Consider the following 22,713-nt stretch of genomic DNA (forward strand, 5'->3'; position numbering starts at 1 on the left):
ACTACGCTATACTATCACACCAGGCGAATAGACACTGTCAACGTCACCCTCGTAAATCGCCTCAACAGTATGTTTGTGTCCCAATTAAATGGTGCCCAAGCTCTATGAGCCCTGGTGAAAAGTAGTGCACTATATAGGGAATAAGGTGCCATTTGGGGAAAAAAAGTATTTAGTCAGTCACCAATTGTGCAAGTTCTCCCACTTAAAAAGATGAGAGAGGCCTGTAATTTTCATCATAGGTACACGTCAACTATGACAGACAAAATGAGAAAAAAATTCCAGAAAATCACATTGTAGAATTTTTTATGAATTTATTTGCAAATTGTGGTGGAAAATAAGTATTTGGTCAATAACAAAAGTTTCTCAATACTTTGTTATATACCCTTTGTTGGCAATGACACAGGTCAAACGTTTTCTGTAAGTCTTCACAAGGTTTTCACACACTGTTGCTGGTATTTTGGCCCATTCCTCCATGCAGATCTCCTCTAGAGCAGTGATGTTTTGGGGCTATCGCTGGGCAACACGGACTTTCAACTCCCTCCAAAGATTTTCTATGGGGTTGAGATCTGGAGACTGGCTAGGCCACTCCAGGACCTTGAAATGCTTCTTACGAAGCCACTCCTTCGTTGCCCGGGCAGTGTGTTTGGGATCATTGTCATGCTGAAAGACCCAGCCACGTTTCATCTTCAATGCCCTTGCTGATGGAAGGAGGTTTTCACTCAAAATCTCACGATACATGGCCCCATTCATTCTTTCCTTTACACGGATCAGTCGTCCTGGTCCCTTTGCAGAAAAACAGCCCCAAAGCATGATGTTTCCACCCCCATGCTTCACAGTAGGTATGGTGTTCTTTGGATGCAACTCAGCATTCTTTGTCCTCCAAACACGACGAGTTGAGTTTTTACCAAAAAGTTCTATTTTGGTTTCATCTGACCATATGACATTCTCCCAATCCTCTTCTGGATCATCCAAATGCACTCTAGCAAACTTCAGACGGGCCTGGACATGTACTGGCTTAAGCAGGGGGATACGTCTGGCACTGCAGGATTTGAGTCCCTGGCGGCGCAGTGTGTTACTGATGGTAGGCTTTGTTACTTTGGTCCCAGCTCTCTGCAGGTCATTCACTAGGTCCCCCCGTGTGGTTCTGGGATTTTTGCTCACCGTTCTTGTGATCATTTTGACCCCACGGGGTGAGATCTTGCGTGGAGCCCCAGATCGAGGGAGATTATCAGTGGTCTTGTATGTCTTCCATTTCCTAATAATTGCTCCCACAGTTGATTTCTTCAAACCAAGCTGCTTACATATTGCAGATTCAGTCTTCCCAGCCTGGTGCAGGTCTACAATTTTGTTTCTGGTGTCCTTTGACAGCTCTTTGGTCTTGGCCATAGTGGAGTTTGGAGTGTGACTGTTTGAGGTTGTGGACAGGTGTCTTTTATACTGATAACAAGTTCAAACAGGTGCCATTAATACAGGTAACGAGTGGAGGACAGAGGAGCCTCTTAAAGAAGAAGTTACAGGTCTGTGAGAGCCAGAAATCTTGCTTGTTTGTAGGTGACCAAATACTTATTTTCCACCATAATTTGCAAATAAATTCATTAAAGATCCTACAATGTGATTTTCTGGAATTATTTTTCTCAATTTGTCTGTCATAGTTGACGTGTACCTATGATGAAAATTACAGGCCTCTCTCATCTTTTTAAGTGGGAGAACTTTCACAATTGGTGGCTGACTAAATACTTTTTTTCTCCACTGTAAGTGTGAAGCTTCAGGCTTGGCTCCAAGTCATAATACCATCTTGCTTTGTGTGTATAGAGAGATGGGATACTGATATACACTCAGTGGCCAGTTTATTAGGTACACAAAAATGGTTCGCTCGTGGCTTGTTATATAAAGCAGGCAGACAGGCATCGAAGCATTCAATTACTGTTCAATTGAACGTTAGAATGGGCAAAACCAGTGACCTAAGCGACTTTGAGCGTGGTATGATCGTTGGTGCCAGGTGTGGTATGATCGTTGGTGCCAGGCGAGCCGGTTCCAGAACCTCAGAAACGGTTGGCCTCCTGGGCTTTTTACGCATGAGTGTCTAGGGTTTACCGAGAATGGTGCGACAAACAAAAAACATCCAGTCAGCGGCAGTCCTGTGGGCGAAAACTGCTAGTTGATGAGAGAGGTCGCAGAACGGCATCTTGGAATGCACAACTCGTCGGTCCTTGTCAAGGATGGGCTATTGCAGCAGACAACCACACCCCGGGTTCAACTCCTATCAGCTAAAAAACAACAAATGGGCTATTGTAGCAGACGACCACACCGGGTTCAACTCCTATCAGCTAAAAACAAGAAGAAGTGGTTCCAGTGGGCACGAGATCACCAACACTGAACAATTGAGGAGTGGAAAAACATTGCCTGGTCTGACGAATGCTGGTTCCTGTTGCGTCATGCTGGTGGCAGAGTCAGGATTTGGCATAAGCAGCATGAGTCCATGGCCCCATCCTGCCTGGTGTCAACGGTACAGGCTGGTGGCTGTGGTGTAATGGTGTGGAGAATGTTTTCCTGGCACACGTTAGGTCCCTTGATAGAACGTTTGAATGCCACATCATATCTGAACATTGTTGCTGACCAGGTGCATCCTTTCATGGCTACAGGGGGCCTGACCGGTACTAGATGGGTGTACCTAATAGACTGGCCACTGAGTGTACATCACGAGCAGGCAGGGGGATCCAGCACAGCCTACAGCCTCCCCTGAAACATCAGTGTTGTTACAGTCAGCAGCTCTCTACTGTATCAATAATATCTGGGACAGAAGGCAGAGACCATACAAGTGCTTTATTCTCTAAACAAACCCAGGTTGGCTGATTTTATCACTCCCTTGTAAAGCCAGCAGCAGGCAGGCTCACTAAAAGACACGACTGGTGCCTGGTGGTAAGGCTATAGGAAGATCAAAAATAAAAAGCATGACTCTTTTGTGTTACCTCTAGGGTAGCTGTAACAATTGGTAGTGTGTCTGAGTCCACTGGAAGGGATAGAGGGGGGATGATGGCTGTCTTTTCAAGTGAAGTGAAGCAGAAAAACTGTAGCACAGGTGTTCAGTGGGATACTGTATCTCTGTTTGATATTTCTTCATAAACCGCGAGAGGCCAGCTGGCATGCCCACAGTGTACGACATCACTGAATATTGCTGGCCTATGTTTTTTTTAAAGCTAAAAATCTTAATTGAAACAATAACAAAGCGTACTCCCCGCCCCTGTTCCGCTAAAAAGTTAAAGGATGGGACTGGAGAATTGTGACCACTCTCAAATGTATAGACAGAGCTATGGATGGACCACCCATGATATCAAATATATAGTTTTAAGCATGTTCAGAGGCTATACAGTGTTTGTTTAGTTACCTTGTTTACAAACATTGGAGTAAAACTTAGGCCTATATTTTGGGTTCTGATGGGGTACGACAGTTGAATGAGGCATTTATAAGTTGTATTCTTCAAGAATCAATGGGTATGTTACAGTATATCATGCATTTATTAGTCCAAAAATTGATGTAGCAACTAAGGATTCTAGCTTTAACAGTAGCTATGTTACACTGGACAATATTTAAACACTTCTACAGCCGTTATAAGCATTCATACGTCCAGGGTTATTAGATAGTTTACTGCATATCGATCATATCAATATCAATCATGCATGTAACACACTGTAACACGAAAGCTAGCTAGCTTAGCATGATAGCTATTACTAGCTAGCTACACAGTTTGTGGAATTTATCTGTCATGTATGGAAGGAAGGTCGTTGGACATGCATTCGAGTAAGCTTAAAGACATATTGGATCGATACAAGAGTATATTTGGGATTGGATCTTTACATTGTAACTACTGTATTCATGCACAACTTCGTTACATTTTAATGTTACTACTTAGCTATATCTTGGAAAATGTGTCTATTTGCGCAAGGCTGTGAGTGATGAGCGTTGGAAAAAATGCCGCGTTCTCAACAACTGGGAACTCGGAAATCCCCGACTTTGGTTCGTGACAACTGCGAGCTCGGGGGAAAAAAACAAGCTCCGACTGCGAAAAATCGTTTTGAACCGTCATCCGACTCGGAATTCCAGGTCGGAAACTGGTGCATCTTTTTCCGCGTTCAGATGCTAGTCGGACATAGGAAACTCAGAAATGTCCGACTTGCTGATTCGTTGAATGCGGCACGTGTATAACTACAACAAGTTAGCAAGTCGGACATTTCAGAGTTTCCTAGTTCCGACTAGCACGAGAACGCGGCATTTCTAGAGCTCCGACTTTCCGACCTGAAGATCATTGACGTCATGATTCGACCTCCTTTTTTTTAGCGAGTTCTCGTTTTGTCTTGAAAGCACCAATAGTTGGAGCCAAAGCTTGCGTTATTCCTCATAGTAATTCAAATAATGTGTGTAGACTGTCTTCAATGTGTGTGCTCTTTTTGGGAGAGATTGTGTAAGACGTCATTAAACGGCGCCTTTGTTTTTGCTAATTATCTCGCGGCTAGCAGCTAGCTCACCGGAGCTTTGTGTACCAAGGTACTTTAACGAAATTATAGATTTCTGTTGACGTTTTGTTAATATAGTAATCTCCAGACGTTGAGTAGTTGAACCGTTCACCGTCAGACAAAGTTTCTACCGAACAAGGTAAATTAAAGGTTTGATACAGACACTTAGATCTAGCATAATAGCTAGCTTAGTTAGTTAGCAAAGCTTGACACTCGTCCTTGTCGAGGGCTCGAGGGTCTTGGCATTGACAAATCCATGTTGCAAAGTGAGAAACAGAAACATAATACAAACAATTCATATATATATATTATTTCATCATGGTTTATCTTTAGTAATCTAGCTAGATCCCTTGCCAATGATAGTTAACTAGATTGCTGCTAACGTAAACTAGCTAGCTAAACCAAATTGTATTGGTCGCGTACACATATTTTGCAGATGTTATCGCGGGTGTAGCGAAATGCTGATGTTCCTAGCTCCAACAGTGCAGTAATACCTAACAATCCAATACACGCATTTCCCCAAAAAGGAAGGTATTCAGAAATATTAGCACGAGCAATGAATGTCAGTATGGGATATAGATATATATGCATATGATGGTGTGTATAGATATTATGGACAGTATATACATTTTACATTTACATTTTAGTCATTTAGCAGACGCTCTTATCCAGAGCGACTTATATGAATGGAAAAGGTGTACAACAGTAGTTATATAGGATGAGCCATTACTAGCATACAGTATATACATATGAAGTGGGTAAAACAGTATGTAAACATTATTCAAGTGACCAGTGTTCAATGACTATGTACATAGGGCAGCAGTCTCTAAGGTGCAGGGTTGACTACCAGGTGGTAGCAGGCTAGTAACAGTGACTAAAGTTCAGGGCAGGGTACTGGGCCGAGGCTGGCTAGTGGTGACTATTTAACAGTCTGATGGCTAGTTAATGTTTCTGTCTGAACAGTGAATGCAGTGAAAAGTATGATCACAAAGAATGAGGACTTGTTGTGATTAGCTAGCTAGGCTACTTGATAGATGTTTTAATTTTCATACGGGTTTATCAGTATTTAATGAAGTTGTGGGACACATTATTTTGCCAAAGTCTTTGGGAGTGTGCCCCATCTCTCTCTTTCTCTCTCAGGAGACCCATGGAGTCGGCAGTGGCGACAGCGGAGAGTTCCCCCATTGTTACAGAACACAAGAAACCTATTCAGTCTGCAGTAGAGACAGTGGCGCGACCTTCTACCGTTTCAGAAAGCAAGGAACCCACACCATCAGCCGTGGAGGACAATGATGTCACCATAGTTTCAAAAAGCAAGAAAACTACACCTTTTGCAGTGGAGACGGCAGACAATGATGATGTCACTATCATTTCAGAAAGCAAGAAAACTACACCTGCAGTGGAGACGGCAGACAATGATGTCACTATCATTTCAGAAAGCAAGAAAACTACACCTTCTGCAGTGGAGACGGCAGACAATGATGATGTCACTATCATTTCAGAAAGCAAGAAACCCACGACAGCACAGCTGGCAGTGGAGACCGTGGAGAATGCTTCTATCATTTCAGAAAGCTCGTCACACGAAGGCCATCGCCTGTGGATCGGGAACATCGATCCTAAAATCACAGAGTGAGTGAATCCCCTTGGTCCATGAAGCTCGAGGTAGAATTTGCCCCTAACCACAGATCTAGGATCAGATCACCCTACTCTCAAATCCTTTCCTTAACCATCAGGTAGATTAACATGTATTTAACCCTGAACCAGTGGTAAGGTAGCCTCGTACAACCAGCCTGATCTCGCCAGCTTGCTACACAGATACGAATCATTTATGTAAGCTTGCAAGATCATGCTGGTTGTACGAGGCTAGTTGTCAGGGGCAACTTTTACCCTCTCTGACTCTGGGAGGTGGGGGCGCTCGCTCCTCCCTGCCTGGGAGGCAATGCAGCAGCAGCCCAGTGGAGCGACCGCCGTGACTGGCCTGTATGATTGATTAGCCGTGTGTCTGTGAGGGCTAGAGAATGAGCAGACGACGTTGGGTGTGTGAAAGAGAGGCACTCGGGCATGGCGACCTGTTCTGCTGAAGGGCTGCCATCATTTCTCACTCACCTGGTGTGTTTACTCTGTCAACCTGTAGCTTGCTGGCTGCTCTTTTTTGCTTCAGAAGAAGGAGTGGGGTGGGGGGCAGCACAGGTTGGGATTGGCTGGTGGGCTCCTGGAAAATGTACAGCTTGCTGGGGCTGGTGTCTAGACAGCCGTTTCCTTCTCCTCTACCCTCTGTTTTCCTTTAAATAACCTGGAGTGCATCCCAAATTGCACCCTATTCCCATAGGGCTCTGGTCAAAAGTAGTGCACTATATAGGGTATAAGGAAAACAACAAAATATGCCCACAGGCTGGTGATTGGTAAGATTAATTAGTTCACATGCTCCAAGTGTTTGTTGTAGCAAGACCTACTTCAGGGCCCTCCTCTCGGTAAAGTGACAGGCAGGCAGGCAGCACTGTAGAGTTCTGTTTTTGTTTTCTGAGTGAGGGTCAGTATTCAGCTACAGGCACTTTGTTCTTTTTTTACAGCGAGCCAGGAGACCAAATAAGTGGGTAATTGAGTGCAGTAATGGAGATATGAGGTAAAAAGCTGTGCTGTAATTTCGTAGTTTTTCCGCTAATGTGTATTCTCTGTCAGAGAGATTGATTGTGGTGGTGAAGAGGAGATGGGTCCTGATTAAAAAAAAAAAGAAGAAAAAAAAAAAGTATTGCACTATATAGGGAATAGGGGGCCATTTGGGACAAAGTCTTAGACTCACTGCTTGCTCCAGCATCAGGAGCCATTGATCACTAATTTCTCTAAGGAGAAGTCCAAACTGGAAGATTCCCCCAGGGCATCTGGCACTACAGTTGCACTCAGAAACCTGGCGCGAAACGTTGTACACTCTTAACACCACCACTTGGTTTCTGCAACTGCTACTTTCTCTCCTCTCTTTCCCTCTCTCTCATCCCTCTCTCTAACTCTCTCTCTCTGTGTTTTCTCTCTCTCTCTCAGCCAAGAATCCTTTCTTTTCTCTTGTTATTTTCTATGCTAATTAATCCACAGGTCTTCAATGATGTCAGACCCTCAGCACTGTCATCAGTCATGCGCTCAAGCCCTCCAGATCTCTGAAAGGATCCAGTCTCGGGACAATGCTGAGCGATTGCTCAATTTCCCCTTTTTTCCTTCTCTTGGAGAAGCTAAGAGTGGTGGAGAACGTAATCTGAAGTCTAACTTCACTGCTTTGCTTTATCTTGGCCAGGTCGCAGTTGTAAATGAGAACTTGTTCTCAACTGGCTTACCTGGTTTAAATAAAGGTGAAATAAAATAAAATAAACTTGTTGGAAAATTCATCATTCCGAGGTCACAGTCTGTATTCTGTCTGACCTTTGAATGAGAGAGGCTGCATTTCATCTGGGTGTGCTTTTGCTACCTTCCCCCTGTCTCAGGAAGCTGCATCACGATAGCGTATTTGTTTTTGGAGAGGCATCTGAGCTCTTATAGCAGCAGATCTGATATCTTACGAAACATGTTGTGCACCAGTCTCAGTCCCAGGCACAGGCTGTTTTAGACAAACACCAGCCTGACTGTGTTTCAGGAGTGTGTCTTTAGCGAAGGTGTCAGTCAGCAGGTGAGAGTGACAACACCCCAACCCGCCTGCTCGACCCGCATGCCCAGGCATGTCTCCCACAGACACACACCACACACGGCTAGGTCTGGCACAATTACCGTATAACTTTGTACCCGACATAACCATGGAAAAAATAAAAAGTGGAAAAAAACAGCTGACTGAATTGGCCGGGCATTTGTGTGATTGAGTCAGTTTCTGCTGCAACATGGACTCTACAGTAACATGGACTGAACAATGTGATAAAACTTTGTTGCTCCTTGCTGAAACAAGCAAGGTGTTGTAGCAAACACGTTTTTGGTTGCCTAGGCAACGCCCCCCTCCCTGCAGCAGCACATGCAGTCAGGAGCGGAGTAGAGGAGAAAATGTGCATCTTAAAAAGATATGTATTATTCTTTTTGTTGCAATTCTAACGGTTATTACGTCATCCAAAATTCCATCACAGCCCTATAACACGGCTCCACCCACCCCATTCACACACACATAGAGAGGGGCTGCTGCTCCACTCCTGATAAGGCGCTGACATGTTGACCTGTCTGTCCCTGCTCCACAGGGGCCCATTCTAGGCCAGTGATGGATCCAGCATGTGCAATCTGAGCTGCAGGTTGTTTCTGTGCTGCGCCCTGGGATGGTGGTACAGACGGGACATGGGGCCATGCCCACTTGGTGGAGGGAGAAGAGGAAAGATGGAAAAGGATAGAAGAAAATAACTCACTGCCCTCTAGGAGAACTCACTGCCCTCTTTAGAAGAACTCACTGCCCTCTTTAACTTACCCTTTCCCAGGAAAGACCTGCTTGGGAAGACTGCCTCCTTTACCTCATGTTCATGTGAGATCATAGACCATAAAACCTCTGGGTCATGTCAGATGTTGGACCAGTCAAACGGTTGTCTCTTTCTCTTGGTCTCTTTCTTTCTCTGGTGCCCAATTTGAGAGTGGTCGCCATATTCAGGGCACATTCAGTTCCTCCCTGACTCAGTCCTCAAATAGATGATCTTAGATCGGAGGAACTGTAGGTGCTGGGCCACTTCACTGCATGGTTATTTAACATATGTCCAGCTTGGCTCTGGTTCATGCTTTCACAGAATAACCCCCTCAAGCAAGGAGATCACTCCTCCCCTCACCAGACCTTAGCTCCCCTCCACCCCTCCTCCACCTCCCGCTGGCCGGCACGTTTTACAGCCCCCAGGAGAAGTTCATTGTGGTCTGTTAAAGGCCAGAAGTGGTCCCGTCCCCTCCTGTGGTCCTTCCTGGTGTATCAGCCCACTATCAATTCCTCAATCTGTACCAGCAGCAGGTCGCAGGAAGACATTCCATTCCAGCCTGCAGAGGGTGGAGTCTGGGAAAGTGAGAAATTCTGCTTGTAGAGAAATCTCTTGGGAGGCCAAGGAAAGACATTAATACATCCAGTCCATGAATGTATCCCAAATGGCACCCTATTCCCTATGTAGTCCACTTATTTTGACAAGGCCCCATAGGGCTATGGTCAAAAGTAGTGCATTATATAGGGAATAGGGTGACATTTGAAAGTAGTGCACTATATAGGGAATAGGGTGCCATTTGGGATGCAACCCTGGATCCCTAGTACTCCCCAAGCTCCTGCTCCTAGGCTACATACCTTTCCACGATTTAAAAATAACTTTGCTGGACAAAAGTATAAAAGCAACAAGCATCTCTGTTAGGCTACTTGTACACAACACAATTCCCAGGCAGTCACTCCGGGGGGGAAAAAATAAAGGCTTACCTATGTTTTTTTAAATTACGTAACATAGGCTATCAAGGGACATTCACATTGTAATTGTTGTACATTATGAAATAATGTAGATATTTCTTTAAACTAAGTGATTAGTCTTCAATAGGAAACATGTGTTGTATCCGACCTAAGCTTGAGATCAATAAAAACAGTTTAGACTTGGACCTAGGCTATTGCCAGAATTGAGGCTCTATTGCATTGTGTGGAATTCAACATCAGCCAATGTAGCTGTATGTCATGCTTTCAACATACCTGTGATGACTATGACACAACCACTACCCGTTTTATAATTCCATAAGAGATGATGAATATAGCCAAAAATGATGACTAGGTAGCCTTTCTATTCATCTGGTCATGCCCAGTCTACGCTGTTGATGTTTTTCTGATGACGCCCTGAATTGGTAGCGTGCAGCATAGACTTATGGCGTGCATGGACAGTCACATTTGGCTCGGACAACCGAGAGAATGCACTCTACTACGCACAGACTGCATGCTAGGCTGCCCATCAATACAGACCGTCGACATTGACATATGAAATTGGCTGCTTCTTGTTCAGACAGCTCCCCCCATTACAGCTTGGACTAAATATATCTCCTTGACGGTTTTCCCAACTTCTGTCTCTGTTATACGTGTGCGAGAACTCTCGTAATCACTTCTACTTGAACTTCACAGTGTGTAGACTGGGTGTAGGCCTAAATCATCCCAAAATGTTGAGTCTCTTGTGTCTGGAGGTATAACCTCTGAAGTTCCCTCTGAATCACTGGTACAGCTGTTAGCCATGTTTATGACTAATTCATCTATTGAGTCGTACAAGGCCGGGCCAGTACAGTATTTACTGCTGTAGGAGACTCTTCATAGTTGAACACTTGTTTACAGGGCAATGAGGCTATAGCTGAGACCACCTCAGAGTCAGACGGTCAAGCAATGAATATTATTTATGGATCCTGGATGTTAGTGACAACGAATCCCACTGCTAAGAACCTCTGAATGGAAGGTGGCCATGTTGAATTTGGCACGCCTGTTATAGGCTAACAGGCCAAGGCAGTTAGAGCTTCACGGCAGCTAGCCGCACGCAGCCCTGTACAGTAGTGAATGTTTTTCTTGAATTCAGGCTTCCTCTTTTTTATTCTCTCATTGTCCTGCCGCTGTATCCTCTCTATTGTGTGGATAAAAGATTTACTGTGGCTAAAAAGGTGTAAGTGACCGGTCATTCTAATCAGGGGCAGGTGACAGGGAAGGCAAATATAGTCATGATGTTTTATGAATATGTTGCACTGTCTGTGACAATGGAATGTTAGCCAATTATGTTATGAATAATGTTCTTAGTTGATAGTAGAAGTCTGATGTTGAAAGGCCTGCCTGTATTGAGAAAGACATTTAGTAATTATTTGTTTCAACCTATTCTACTGGAATTCTATCTTTATATTAGTCAAATGTGTTTGGAGATTACTCATGACCACAATGTTATTTTAAAGTAATATGTTACTTACTTTATCCAAGCACATCAAATACATTGATTTACTTTGTCACAGCAAATCAAAAGCGCTAGAGTGAATCTCAGTATAAAGTCTGTGTGTGTATTTCCTCTGCAGGTATCACCTGGTAAAGCTTCTGGAGAAGTTTGGGAAGGTGAAACAGTTTGATTTCCTGTTTCACAAGTCTGGACCATTGGAGGGCCAGCCCCGAGGATACTGCTTTATTAACTTCCACACCAAAGAGGTACAACACCACACCAACCATTTCACACCTTTCAATTCCAAGAAAAGATAGTCTCTACTTCATATAAATGTACATTGCATTTTAGTCATTTAGCAGACTTATTCAGAGCGACTTAATAGTGTGTTCATCTGAAGACAGCTAGGTGAGACAACCACATATCACAGTCATAGTAAGTACATTTTTCCTAAATTAAGTAGTTATCAGCAAAGTCAGTGCTAGTAGAAAAAGGTAAGTGCATTATATAAATGAAAAGTGAAAAGTTAGGGCTAGTCAAAAGCTATACACAGCATAGACAAAGGGTATAGTATAGCCAACTGTTTCCCATCTCTCCCCATGAAGATATTGTCTCAAACTTCATAGGGCTCTTCAGGGCTCCACCAAAGCTAAGATAAAGATCTCTTATTCACTGTGAGTGTCTCAAGTGTGATGGGAGGCAGTCCCCTGGGTGTTATTCACAGGAAGTGTGTGTTTATTAGCCTCATACACACACGAACACACACACACACACGCACCACTAGAGCCCCATGGACTGGGTGAGCCATCCATCATCAGTCATAACTGTCTCTGTTATCACTTTATGATAAAGAATAATGATATAATGATTTGTATAAGAGGTCTTGGATAAGTGTCTGCTAAATGACTACAATGTAATGATACTGGCCTAGTTTTTGTTGATGAAATTATGTTTTTTATGAGGATCAAACCCATTTCTCCAATCTCCAGGAGGCTGAGAGGGCGATCCATTGTCTGAATGGGAAGCTGGCCCTGTCCAAGAAGCTGGTGGTGCGCTGGGCACACGCACAGGTAAAGGTAAATGTCACCCGGTTCAACCTCTCGCCTTTACTTTACACAGACACACACACAGCATGGCCTGTGATTCATTGTGTGTCCCTCTCTTAGGGCAAAAAGTCTAGCCTAATACATGTTATGAAGTTAACCTAACTGTCATGCATGCAGCAGTGTGTTTGCCTGTGGTGTGTGAGTGTTATTGGGTACAACATAATGGCAGCATGGTGTACAGACCACAAATGGTAATGGTACGAGTGTAGAACAGTAGCAGACGTGTAGGACCGGAGAGGGCCGTGCTCCAGTCACTCCCTCTAGGCAGGGGGAGATCTCTTGGACTCCAGCAACCCTGGTCTGTCCCTAACAATAGGTAGCTGCTGTATGGACTAAGGAAATCCTGTATGGGGCCGAATCACGCCCCTCCTGTGCACCCCCTGTCCCCCACTCTCCCCTGAGGGGAAAGAGACACCAGGATCAGGTCAAGGTTAACAGTGTAGCCCTCCTTTGACAACAACAAGCAGCGGACAACTGGTTCCAGACCCCCACCCCACCCCACTCCCTCTCAGGGTTCATGGCATGGCCCCACACATTTTATTTGTCACATGCTTCGTAAACCCACAGGTGTAGACTAACCGTGAAATGCTTACCTACGGGCCCTTCCCAACAATGCAGAAAGAAACAAATAGAAAAATAATAACAAGGAAATTCACAATGAGTAACGATAACATGGATATATACACAGGGTACCAGCACCGAGTCAATGTGCAGGGGTACGAGGTAATTGCGGTAGATATGTACATATAGGGATAAAGTGACTAGGCAACATGATAGACAATAAACAGTAACAGCAGCGCATGTGATTAATCAAAAGAGTTAGTGCAGAAAGGGTCAATACAGAGAGTCTGGGTCATTGGTTAACTATTTAACTAACTATTTAGCAGTCTTATGGCTTGGGGGTTGAAGCTGTTTAGGGTCCTGTTTGTTCCAGACTTGGTGCATCAGTACAGCTTGCCGTGCGGTAGCAGAGAGAACAGTTTATGTTTTGGGTGGCTGGGAGTCTTTGATGATTTTTAGGGTCTTCCACTGCCTGGTATAGAGGTCCTGGATGGCAGGGAGCTCGGCCCCAGTGACGTACTGGGCCGTACACACGTGTGTGCATCTAGTCTATTTCCACATCCCATGTCTGTCTCACTGAGCCATTCTGTATCGAGTGACATTAATGCCAATAGAATTCAATCATTTTGATTACATTTTTAATGATGCTCAAGTAATGGTCAAGTCATTCAAGGATTCGTGCTATTGCTTTGCATGCAATTGCTTTTTCCTTGTAAATGCCATGTTGTTCTATATAATGTAAAGTCCCCTTGGCTTGACCAAGGGGATGGACGGGCCAACTCTGGAGATCTTCAGCTTTGTTTTCGGACATGCATCAACCACTGGATGGATGTTTTTTTCCAGAAGAGTTGGTCGCTTCTGAGCCTGACCTTTGAACCTGTGTACTTAAAGATAATGGAGGGAAGAGGCACTGATCTAAGAAGAGAAATATGATACAGATCATGCATGCAGAAAATAGACCCGTGGTGCTTGCCTATCCGGAACGTATAGGATACATTCTTATAGAAAGCCTTGCAAAATGGAGGGAAGGGAGTATTTGAGGGTCATTGTTTGACGCCTAATCTTGGCCATAAATGTATGACCTCAGCATCTATTATGACTAGTGGGTTAAGTACTCTGGCGTGAGAAACAAGGGCCTGTTTGTTTACTTTCAATGTAATACTTATTTCCATGTTATGTTGAGGAATAGTCATTTTCATGACTGATGTGTGGTTGTCTCACCTAGCTATCTTAAAGGGATACTTTGGGATTTTGGCAATGAAGCCCTTTATCTACTTCCAGTCAGATGAACTCATGGATACCGTTTTTATCTCTGCATCCAGTATAAAGGGAGTTGGGAGTTTTGTGAGCCAATGCTAACCAGCGTTAGCGCAATGACTGGCAGTCTATGGTATCTACTAGCATGCTGGCAGTTACCATAGACTTCCAGTCATTGCTCTAACGCTAATTAGCAATTGCGCTAACGCTAGTTAGCAACTTCCTTCAAACTGCACGCAGAGACATAAAAATGCCACGTGTTCATCTGACTCTGGGGAAGTAGATAAAGGGCTTAATTGCCAAAATCCTGAAGTATCCCTTTAAGATGGATGCACCAACTGTAAGTCGCTCAGGATAAGAGCGTCTGCTAAATGACTAATGTAAAAAATGTCATTCATCCATTCATTCATATTGGTTCAGAAAGCAACTCTATGCTTTTTGAAACCATGGTGATCATGACAGTTATTTAAAATGCATCCTATTGATCCTAACTGATTACTAGACCTGTTAAGTCTGATATGAGTCATTTCTGTTATATTAATGTTTTTTCGTTCTTCTTCTCTCTACAGGTTCACATTGCATCACTCACGTTGGGGAAGTTGTGAGGGGCGGTTTTGAGAGGAATGAATGCACAGTAATATTGCTGTGCCGTTCACCTTCCCCACAATGCCTCAGAAAAGGGCATCACAATGCCAGTGAGGGGATTTGACCAAAAGCAGCAGCAGCAGACAAACGGAGTGACATGGTCCCTCCTTGGTTCATGGTGCAACCGTAAGCTAAACGGGCTCCGCTCTGGTTACCTGGTCCAACCATGGTGCGACTGTAGGCAACCAACCGTAAGCTAAACGGGCTCCGCTCTGGTTACCTGGTCCAACCATGGTGCGACCGTAGGCAACCAACCGTAAGCTAAACGGGCTCCGCTCTGGTTACCTGGTCCAACCATGGTGCGACCGTAGGCAACCAACCGTAAGCTAAACGGGCTCCGCTCTGGTTACCTGGTCCAAACATGGTGCGACCGTAGGCAACCAACCGTAAGCTAGCTGGCCTCAAAGCTCTGCTCCGTCTGTGGTTACCAGCTCTGCTCAGCAGCCAGCCATGTGGGAGGAAGTTGCAGTTCATTCTCTAGAAACTCTCCTCATACCTCATGTCCTATGGTACTTTACTTACATGTCTCACAGATGTTCTTCTCCTTGCTTTTGTTTTTGTATCTGTTTGTCTCTCTCTCTCTCTCTCTCTGTCTCTATTTGTCTCTCTCTCTCTCTCTCTCTCCCCGTCTCTATTTCTCTCTCTCTCTGTCTCTCTCTCTCTCTCTCTCTCTGTCTCTCTCTCTCTCTATTTGTGTCTCTCTCTCTGTCTCTCTCTCTCTGTCTCTATTTGTCTCTCTCTCTCTCTATCTCTTTCAGAGGTTTGAGGGTTTCCGAGGGGATAAGAATGGTCCTGCCAGCCTGGAGCCGTCCTGCAGCGCAGAACTAGACTTACCAACCAATCTCAGGTCGGTCCAATCTGTCTCTCTGACTCCCCCTTCATACATCACTCTCCCTCCCTCCTTACCTACACTATACATGTTTTAGAAGCCTATGAATTACAGTATGACATACCAGATTAGGGTGCATATTAGACTCATGAACTCATGATCAACATCTAAAAGTCTAATTTAAATGTACTTAAAGCTGGAATCCTTAATGGTGAAACTGCCACGTCCATTTGCGATATTACAACAACAAAGAAGTTACTGCAAACTACGGACACTGTTTTTTCCATCGGACATCATTGCACGGGCGATAGAACAGCAGAATATTTACTGCGATGTATTTTACAATGTTACGCAACGCTCCTCGTCGAACAAAACAAAAACCCCTACTGCGGATTCCATCTTTGTCAAATTTTGTATAAGTATTATTTTCATTTCTTGTACCTTTGAAAGTTTCAGAGTTTATTCACCAAGTGCTCAGGGTGTAAAACAGTACAGTGAAATTCTTACCGAGAGCTCTTTCCCAAGAATGCAGTGATAGTAATCATAATATACTCTTTCTTATCTTTACTTATCTAATTGTTGGGCCTTTCAATGGAAAACGTATTCCTTTATCATAATGTTCCCGGCAAATATTTTACCCATGAGTAAGCTCTGGCCACCTTGGAAAGATTTGATAGTAAAAACTGATCAAATACTATAATGGTGGATTACTCAGATTCTCTAGTATAGTAGATTTATTTTATTCAGATACTTTGCTGAGGCAGCCTTATTACCCTATAACTGATCATCTGCCGGTCCTCTCAGCCAAGCTGCAGTCATTTTAGTTTTGTTTTCAGCAGGTGTGGCTGAAATAGCCAAATTCACTAATTTGAAGTGGTGTCCACATACTTTTGTATATATAGTGTAGATAATAATAGAAGATAGAATACAAAAAATCTAAGTAAGAATAAAAACCACACGAACTACGATGAGCGTTAAAGAAACACGAGAATGCAAGTATATTCAGGTCAGTGTCAGTACCGTATTCAATGTGCAGGGGTACTGGAGTGTTTATAAATAAGTGGAAAGGAGAAGTTATAAAAACAAATGGCCTCTTGAGCTCAAATTCAACACTTTTAGTTTTATTGCTGAAACAACCATGTCTAAGATGGACTTTAAAAGAGAAGTTTTCTATTGAACAACAAAATCTCAATTGTTGATGTAAATGGCACGTTATAGAAGGTTCCAGACACTTGTTTTTTGTGATTTCACTTATTTTTTAGAAATGTACCCCAACCAGCGATTCTCTTCCTCATCCTTGTTGTGCAGTACGGGGGCTCTGAAAAACATGAACAAATGCTCCAAAAACACCCAAATACATCATTTTAGAAACGCTCTCAGTATAGTGATGCAGGTCTTTAGATGTTGTACACATGAAATTGTAATTCCAAACTTTATCCGCAACATTAAATTCCATTTTGTGCGACTCCAGCCGTTTCCCCTATCCACCTGTTCAATTCTCCGTGTAGCCTGCTGCTAGAATGGACGGAGCGGTATCTCTCGAGTCTCAACAAAATGGAATATAACTTTGCGGATAAAGTTCGGAATGACACAATTTCATGTGTTCTACATCTAAAGACCATCACTATACTGAGACAGGGTTCGCACAAGGTGCTTGAGGTGCTTAAAGTACTTGAATTTGGCACTCTGAAATTCAAGTACTAGAATACCATAAATCAGAATTTTCTCAAGTTGGTACTTGAAAAGTACTTGAAGTAAAATGAGAGGAGAACTGAAAATGATCAAATATGTTAATATGAAAAATGTATTGGTCTTGCAAATTAATTTCCAGGCAGACTACCAAGTTTTATTTCCTCACTTGTTTCGCGCTCCCGTTGACAGGCAAGCTCGCTCATTCCACACACACTGCCACTCAGCCAGGCAGGTACAGAACTGACTGATTAGGCGCCGCCAAATGTCACATAGATAGCTAAAATGCCAGTCAAGTGTAGATTAAATCCTGCCTGGCAGGTTATTGATGTTTATGAATGGGTTTTGCCAGAGCCAACCAGGGATGTAGTGGAGGGTAAACGCCATTTACGCACGTTTTTATTTTGTTAATTATTGTTTACGCACTTGTTATTGCGTTCCCGGCATTGATCAACGCTCAGAAGGCTTCTTGATCTGAGTTCTAATCACAAATTATTCATGTAGGCTCGTTATGTTTGCCTACTCCCCCAGATTTGCCTTGTTAGCAGCATATTCATTCACCACTCTGTCCGATGGGAAACTCGTCCGTGTCAACAGACATCCCCCAAACAAAAACTCCCTGACTCTTGGAGAACGAGTGTACAACTGGTAAATAGTCGCTGATATTTCAGTCAGATGTCTAGCTAGCTGTGTAGCTCAAGGGCTCTGGCTGTTAATCTGGTCGCTAGCAATGGCTAGAAGGATGAAGTTAGAAGCTAACGTTGGATGGAGGCTGCAATGAAGGACGCAAAGGAGATACACAGAGAGAGGAAGCATTGAAGCAAGCAGGGAGAGAGTTTAGTATTACAGTGGTCGGGGACCCATGTGGTGTTCCCTAAAATGTAAATAGGGTCCCCTGAGAGAATATTTAATCTTATCAAACACATTAATAACTTGTTTCTCTTCAAATGGGTATAGCATACAACGTTTTAGAGTAAACTAGGGGCCTTTTACACTGTCAGAATTCACTTTTATATCAATGTGTTTTGGACAGCCTGTGGGACCTAACATTTTGTGAAATATAAAGACAATTTTAAATAGAAAGACAATTTATATTAACGCAACAGTTTCAAAGAGTTTACTGAGTTACAGTTCATATAAGGAAATCAGTCAACATCATCAGTACTGACTTACCACTCATGTATGTAATGAGTAAGTAGTGAAACATGTAATATTGAGTAGAACTTGTAAGGAAGGTAGTGATGAATAGTAAGTTGTTTTTTCTTCATCAGGTTGTGGCGATATACTTCCATCTGGTGGCGACTAGAAACAATTGCATAATAGGAACTATTACAAATTGATGGTCCTTGAAAGTAAATATTAGTGCTTCAAAAAGTACTTGAAAGTCCTTGAGTTTAACTTGCCACTGTCTGTACGAACCCTGCTGAGAGCATTTCAGTTTCTAAAAGGATGTATTTGGTAGGGGTAAGATTCTCAAAAACAAGTGAAATGTGCAAGAAAAAAGTGTCTGGACCCTTCTATAACATGCAATTTACATAAAAAATGTAGATTTGTTTGTAAAAAAAAATGCACAATTCTCCTTTAAAGGAGAGTCCTTAGGAAAGTGCATTAATTTAATTTACCATAAACTTCAATAACACCATCCATAGACCAGTCAGTGTGGAGGAAGAGATGAAAGATGAATACAGTTTCCTTTTTTCCTGCTGCACCCCCACCCCCATTCTCTCTCTAGCTCTCTCTGCCACTCTCTCGCTCTCCCTCGTTTGCTTCCCCACTCACTCTCTCTAGCTCTCTTACAGTCACTCTCTTTCTCTCTCCTACCCACTCACTCTCTCTTCCTCTCCCTTACCATACAAAGTACGAGTGCGAAGATTCGTGCGATCGAGGCCAAGCTTCAGATGATGGAGGAGAACCCAGATGAGGAGTACCAGGGCCCCTCAGCCTACATGTATAACAAGCCTCCAGAGAAGAAACGCCCACAGCCTTACAGCAGACCCTTCCGCAGGTTCAGGAGATGACACACAGGGGACAGAACATCCAACACCTAGGCTTGCAAAATTTCCCCGGTAACTTTCCCAAAATTCCCAGGTTTTCCATAATTCCTCGTTCGAAGATTCCCCGTAGCGGAAAGGGATAAGCAGGAAATCTGGAATCCTCCAACCAGGATTTCTGGAAAACTTGGGTATTTTGGTGAAGTTACTGGAATTTTGCAACTCTACCAATACCTGACTGGCTCAGTGACTTCCTCTACAGCGGTCTCCTGTAATAAATGAATAGATTCCAAGACAATTGAAGTGCTAATTAACATTACCATGATACAAACGTATATGTGGAATATGCTCAGATTGTTAAGTTATTATTACACTGTAGTGTTGTGGGAGTTGCCTGACGCCAATCTGTTTGTGCTATTATGCCAACTCCTTGTCACTCATTGACAATGACTGCAATGGAGTTGGCAAGAGCACAACAAGATCTGGGACCAGGCTGTAGTGGGAGTCAGGCCACCAAACTGTATGGCTTCAGGTTTGGACAGACGGCGCAACAAGCCATTATTTTTTTTTTTACCTAGTGTGTGTATTCTTACTTGGAAGAGGATTTTTTTGGTTTTTTTTCAAGGAGGGTTTTGTTTTTTTGTAATCTACTTTTCTACAACTCCAGCCAAAACTATTTTCAATGGCTATATATATTGTATGATGTGTAGAATATCACACCTTCCATTGCTCTTACTATTGTTTTCTGTCAGGATTTTTTCAAATACATTGTTATTGTAATGTTTCATTTCTGTCTTTGCCATTCAGTGTTGGTAGTTGGACATTATTACCCTTCATAATTCCAATTTGACCTGATGTAGTGGACTAATACAGTATAATATGTTTCCCACATGCTCGTGAGTCACTTATTTAGCATTAGCATATTGTTGTTGGTCTGTAGTCACAAAAAAGAAGGCAAGGCATAAAATCATGTCTTTAAAACTGAGTGGTTGTCACCATTGTGTTTCTTGTGATCAAAGAAGGTTATGCTAAATGTATTTTATTCATAACACATATTTGGCTATGTTTGACTGTGATTTGAGGGTCATTATAAGTGGAGAATGTTGAGCAACTTTGGACAATATAACTATTTGTATTTATGCTATGACACAAAGTAAACCCAGAAAGCTACATTGCAACTCAACTCATAGATTACATTGTTCAATCATAAAATGGTATTTGAAAAACAACAACAAATAGTATTTGTTCTCTTTTTGTATTTTAATATAATGCCCATACTGTCCTGTATTGTAGTCTACATGTTTTTGAAGGTTTTACATGGCTATTTTATGTATCCCATAATTTGTAGATCTGCCAAATATTTAGAAGAATCTGGTTCAACTAGAGCAGGAGATTCCTATATCTATTTACCACTCCTCATCGATATTATGCACAGTATATCTATCTTCAATGAGGTTTATATAATACCAGTCCTCATAGTCTGACTAATAAAAAAGGCTAATAGAATTTTCTTCAATCAAGAAATGAACTTGATATCACATTGTTGAGCTTCTTCACCCCGCTCCCATTAAATGTGTTGCAAGCAGCTGAAATGTGGGTGTCAGATTGATGCCCACATGAATGGTGCATAGATACTCTGCCTGCAACCTGAAGGGTAAGAAAAAGACAGTAGGCCTACCACAGAATATTTTACCTTAACAGTATTTTTTTAATGATTTATTTAGCAATCATGTTGCATGTTTACAATTTCACGAGCTGTGAGATCCATTAATTAAATAAGATACATGTAGCGCGTAATTGCGCGTTAATGAATCACCAGAATGGTTCAGTTATGTTATTAATTAATCTTCCTGTGAATTGAAAATGTTTTTACAGTGACATAGCTAAAGCCTGATATGATCGAAACAGCTTCGGGGAAGTCGCAAACTCTTTGTAGCACTCAACATGGTTCTCATGTTGAAGGGGAGATGCGCGCGGCTTCAGTGATGTCTGCGACTGTGATTGATTTACTGCCGAAGTTCCAGTTACTTGCGCGGGTCTCAATATGGTCTGTAAATTGGAAATCAAATGAAGACCTGATTATCCATCATTTCAATCATTAATAAATTAACTACCGCTAGTTGGTATTTTTGATGCTGTGATAGAAAGGCCTATGTGTTTCTAGGATTATCACGAGTCAATGAGACAAGCATATTGTCTTCAAGGTCCTTTTTCACAGCTAAACAAAGTAGCTACATACGCCCTCATTCCAATAGACTATTGGATGTTTAGAAAGCCCATATTTGGGGTGAGAATGAGATGTCGTATTTATATTGTGTCAAATTTTCAATAGATCCTATTGCAGAATCAAATCTTTTCGTTAAGTTGAATCCTTCAGTAATCAGAAAAAGAAACAATCCCTAATATTAATATTTATTATAATAATCAACCGATCAAATAATAATAATACATTGACAGAGGCCAAACAATACATTTCACTGTAAATAAACTACCTTTATTTTGTTTGTCTCGTTTAAAATCGTATAGCCTATAATATCATAAAGTGAAAGAACCCAAAAGAATACATTATAACATGAATAATTCAACCTTAATAAACCTTTATGGTGCATAATTATGTTGTAATTATGCAAATTGAAAAAACATGATTCGATTAAGTGCTATGTTTCTAATGACTGTCTCATTTAGAATGGCTTTACAAGAAAGATAGACTGTTTTTTATGATGGTTTGTTTGTGGAACGCAAAAATAATAGGCTAATGTGTGTTTATGTAACAATAAACACACATAAAAATGAACTATTCAACACCTAAATAGTTGTTTTCAATTAAACCTAAATCATAAAGCAATGACTTGAACCAACATTATCCAACATCAGACTTACTTTAATTTTGAAATAGGTTATTTATTATGACCCCTTAACAGAAATTGCCAAGTGAGGGAAAAAACTCCATTATAGCGGTGTTCTGTCAGAAGAGTGGTGTCCATGAACCGTACCCTACATTCGCACCCATAATACAACAAGTTTACCCTCCCCCTCCAAACCAGGGGCGCAACTAAACTTTCACTTCAGACGAGTTGCACTTGGAGAGACGGTACCCGACCCTGCGCTCACTAGTTGTGTCTCGCGTTCTTGCAGATCTGGAGCAAACCTGCCAACCCACCTACTTCCTGTAGTCAGCAATTCCATCCCTAACTGAGGAAAAAAAAGGGAAGGAAGAATTTTCTAAGTGTTCTAAATAAGGCTTTCTGAAAAGCAAAACTCCACTCGCAT

The 22,713-nt window shown here is 42.4% G+C and overlaps 1 protein-coding gene across 1 annotated transcript; it reads left to right on the forward strand.

Annotated features, from left to right (window-relative positions):
- Positions 1-4,007: 4,007 nt before the first annotated feature.
- On the forward strand, positions 4,008-20,428 carry rbm18 (RNA binding motif protein 18). Its single transcript, XM_084160022.1, has 6 exons — positions 4,008-4,650; positions 5,652-6,140; positions 11,505-11,631; positions 12,355-12,435; positions 15,693-15,781; positions 19,311-20,428. The coding sequence occupies exons 2-6, from the start codon at positions 5,659-5,661 to the stop codon at positions 19,468-19,470; spliced, it is 939 nt and encodes a 312-aa protein (XP_084016148.1). The 5' UTR covers positions 4,008-4,650; positions 5,652-5,658; the 3' UTR covers positions 19,471-20,428.
- The last annotated feature ends 2,285 nt before the right edge of the window (positions 20,429-22,713 follow it).

This window comes from Coregonus lavaretus, assembly GCF_964263955.1.
Source record: "Coregonus lavaretus genome assembly, chromosome: 4".
NCBI classification, from domain to species: domain Eukaryota; kingdom Metazoa; phylum Chordata; class Actinopteri; order Salmoniformes; family Salmonidae; genus Coregonus; species Coregonus lavaretus.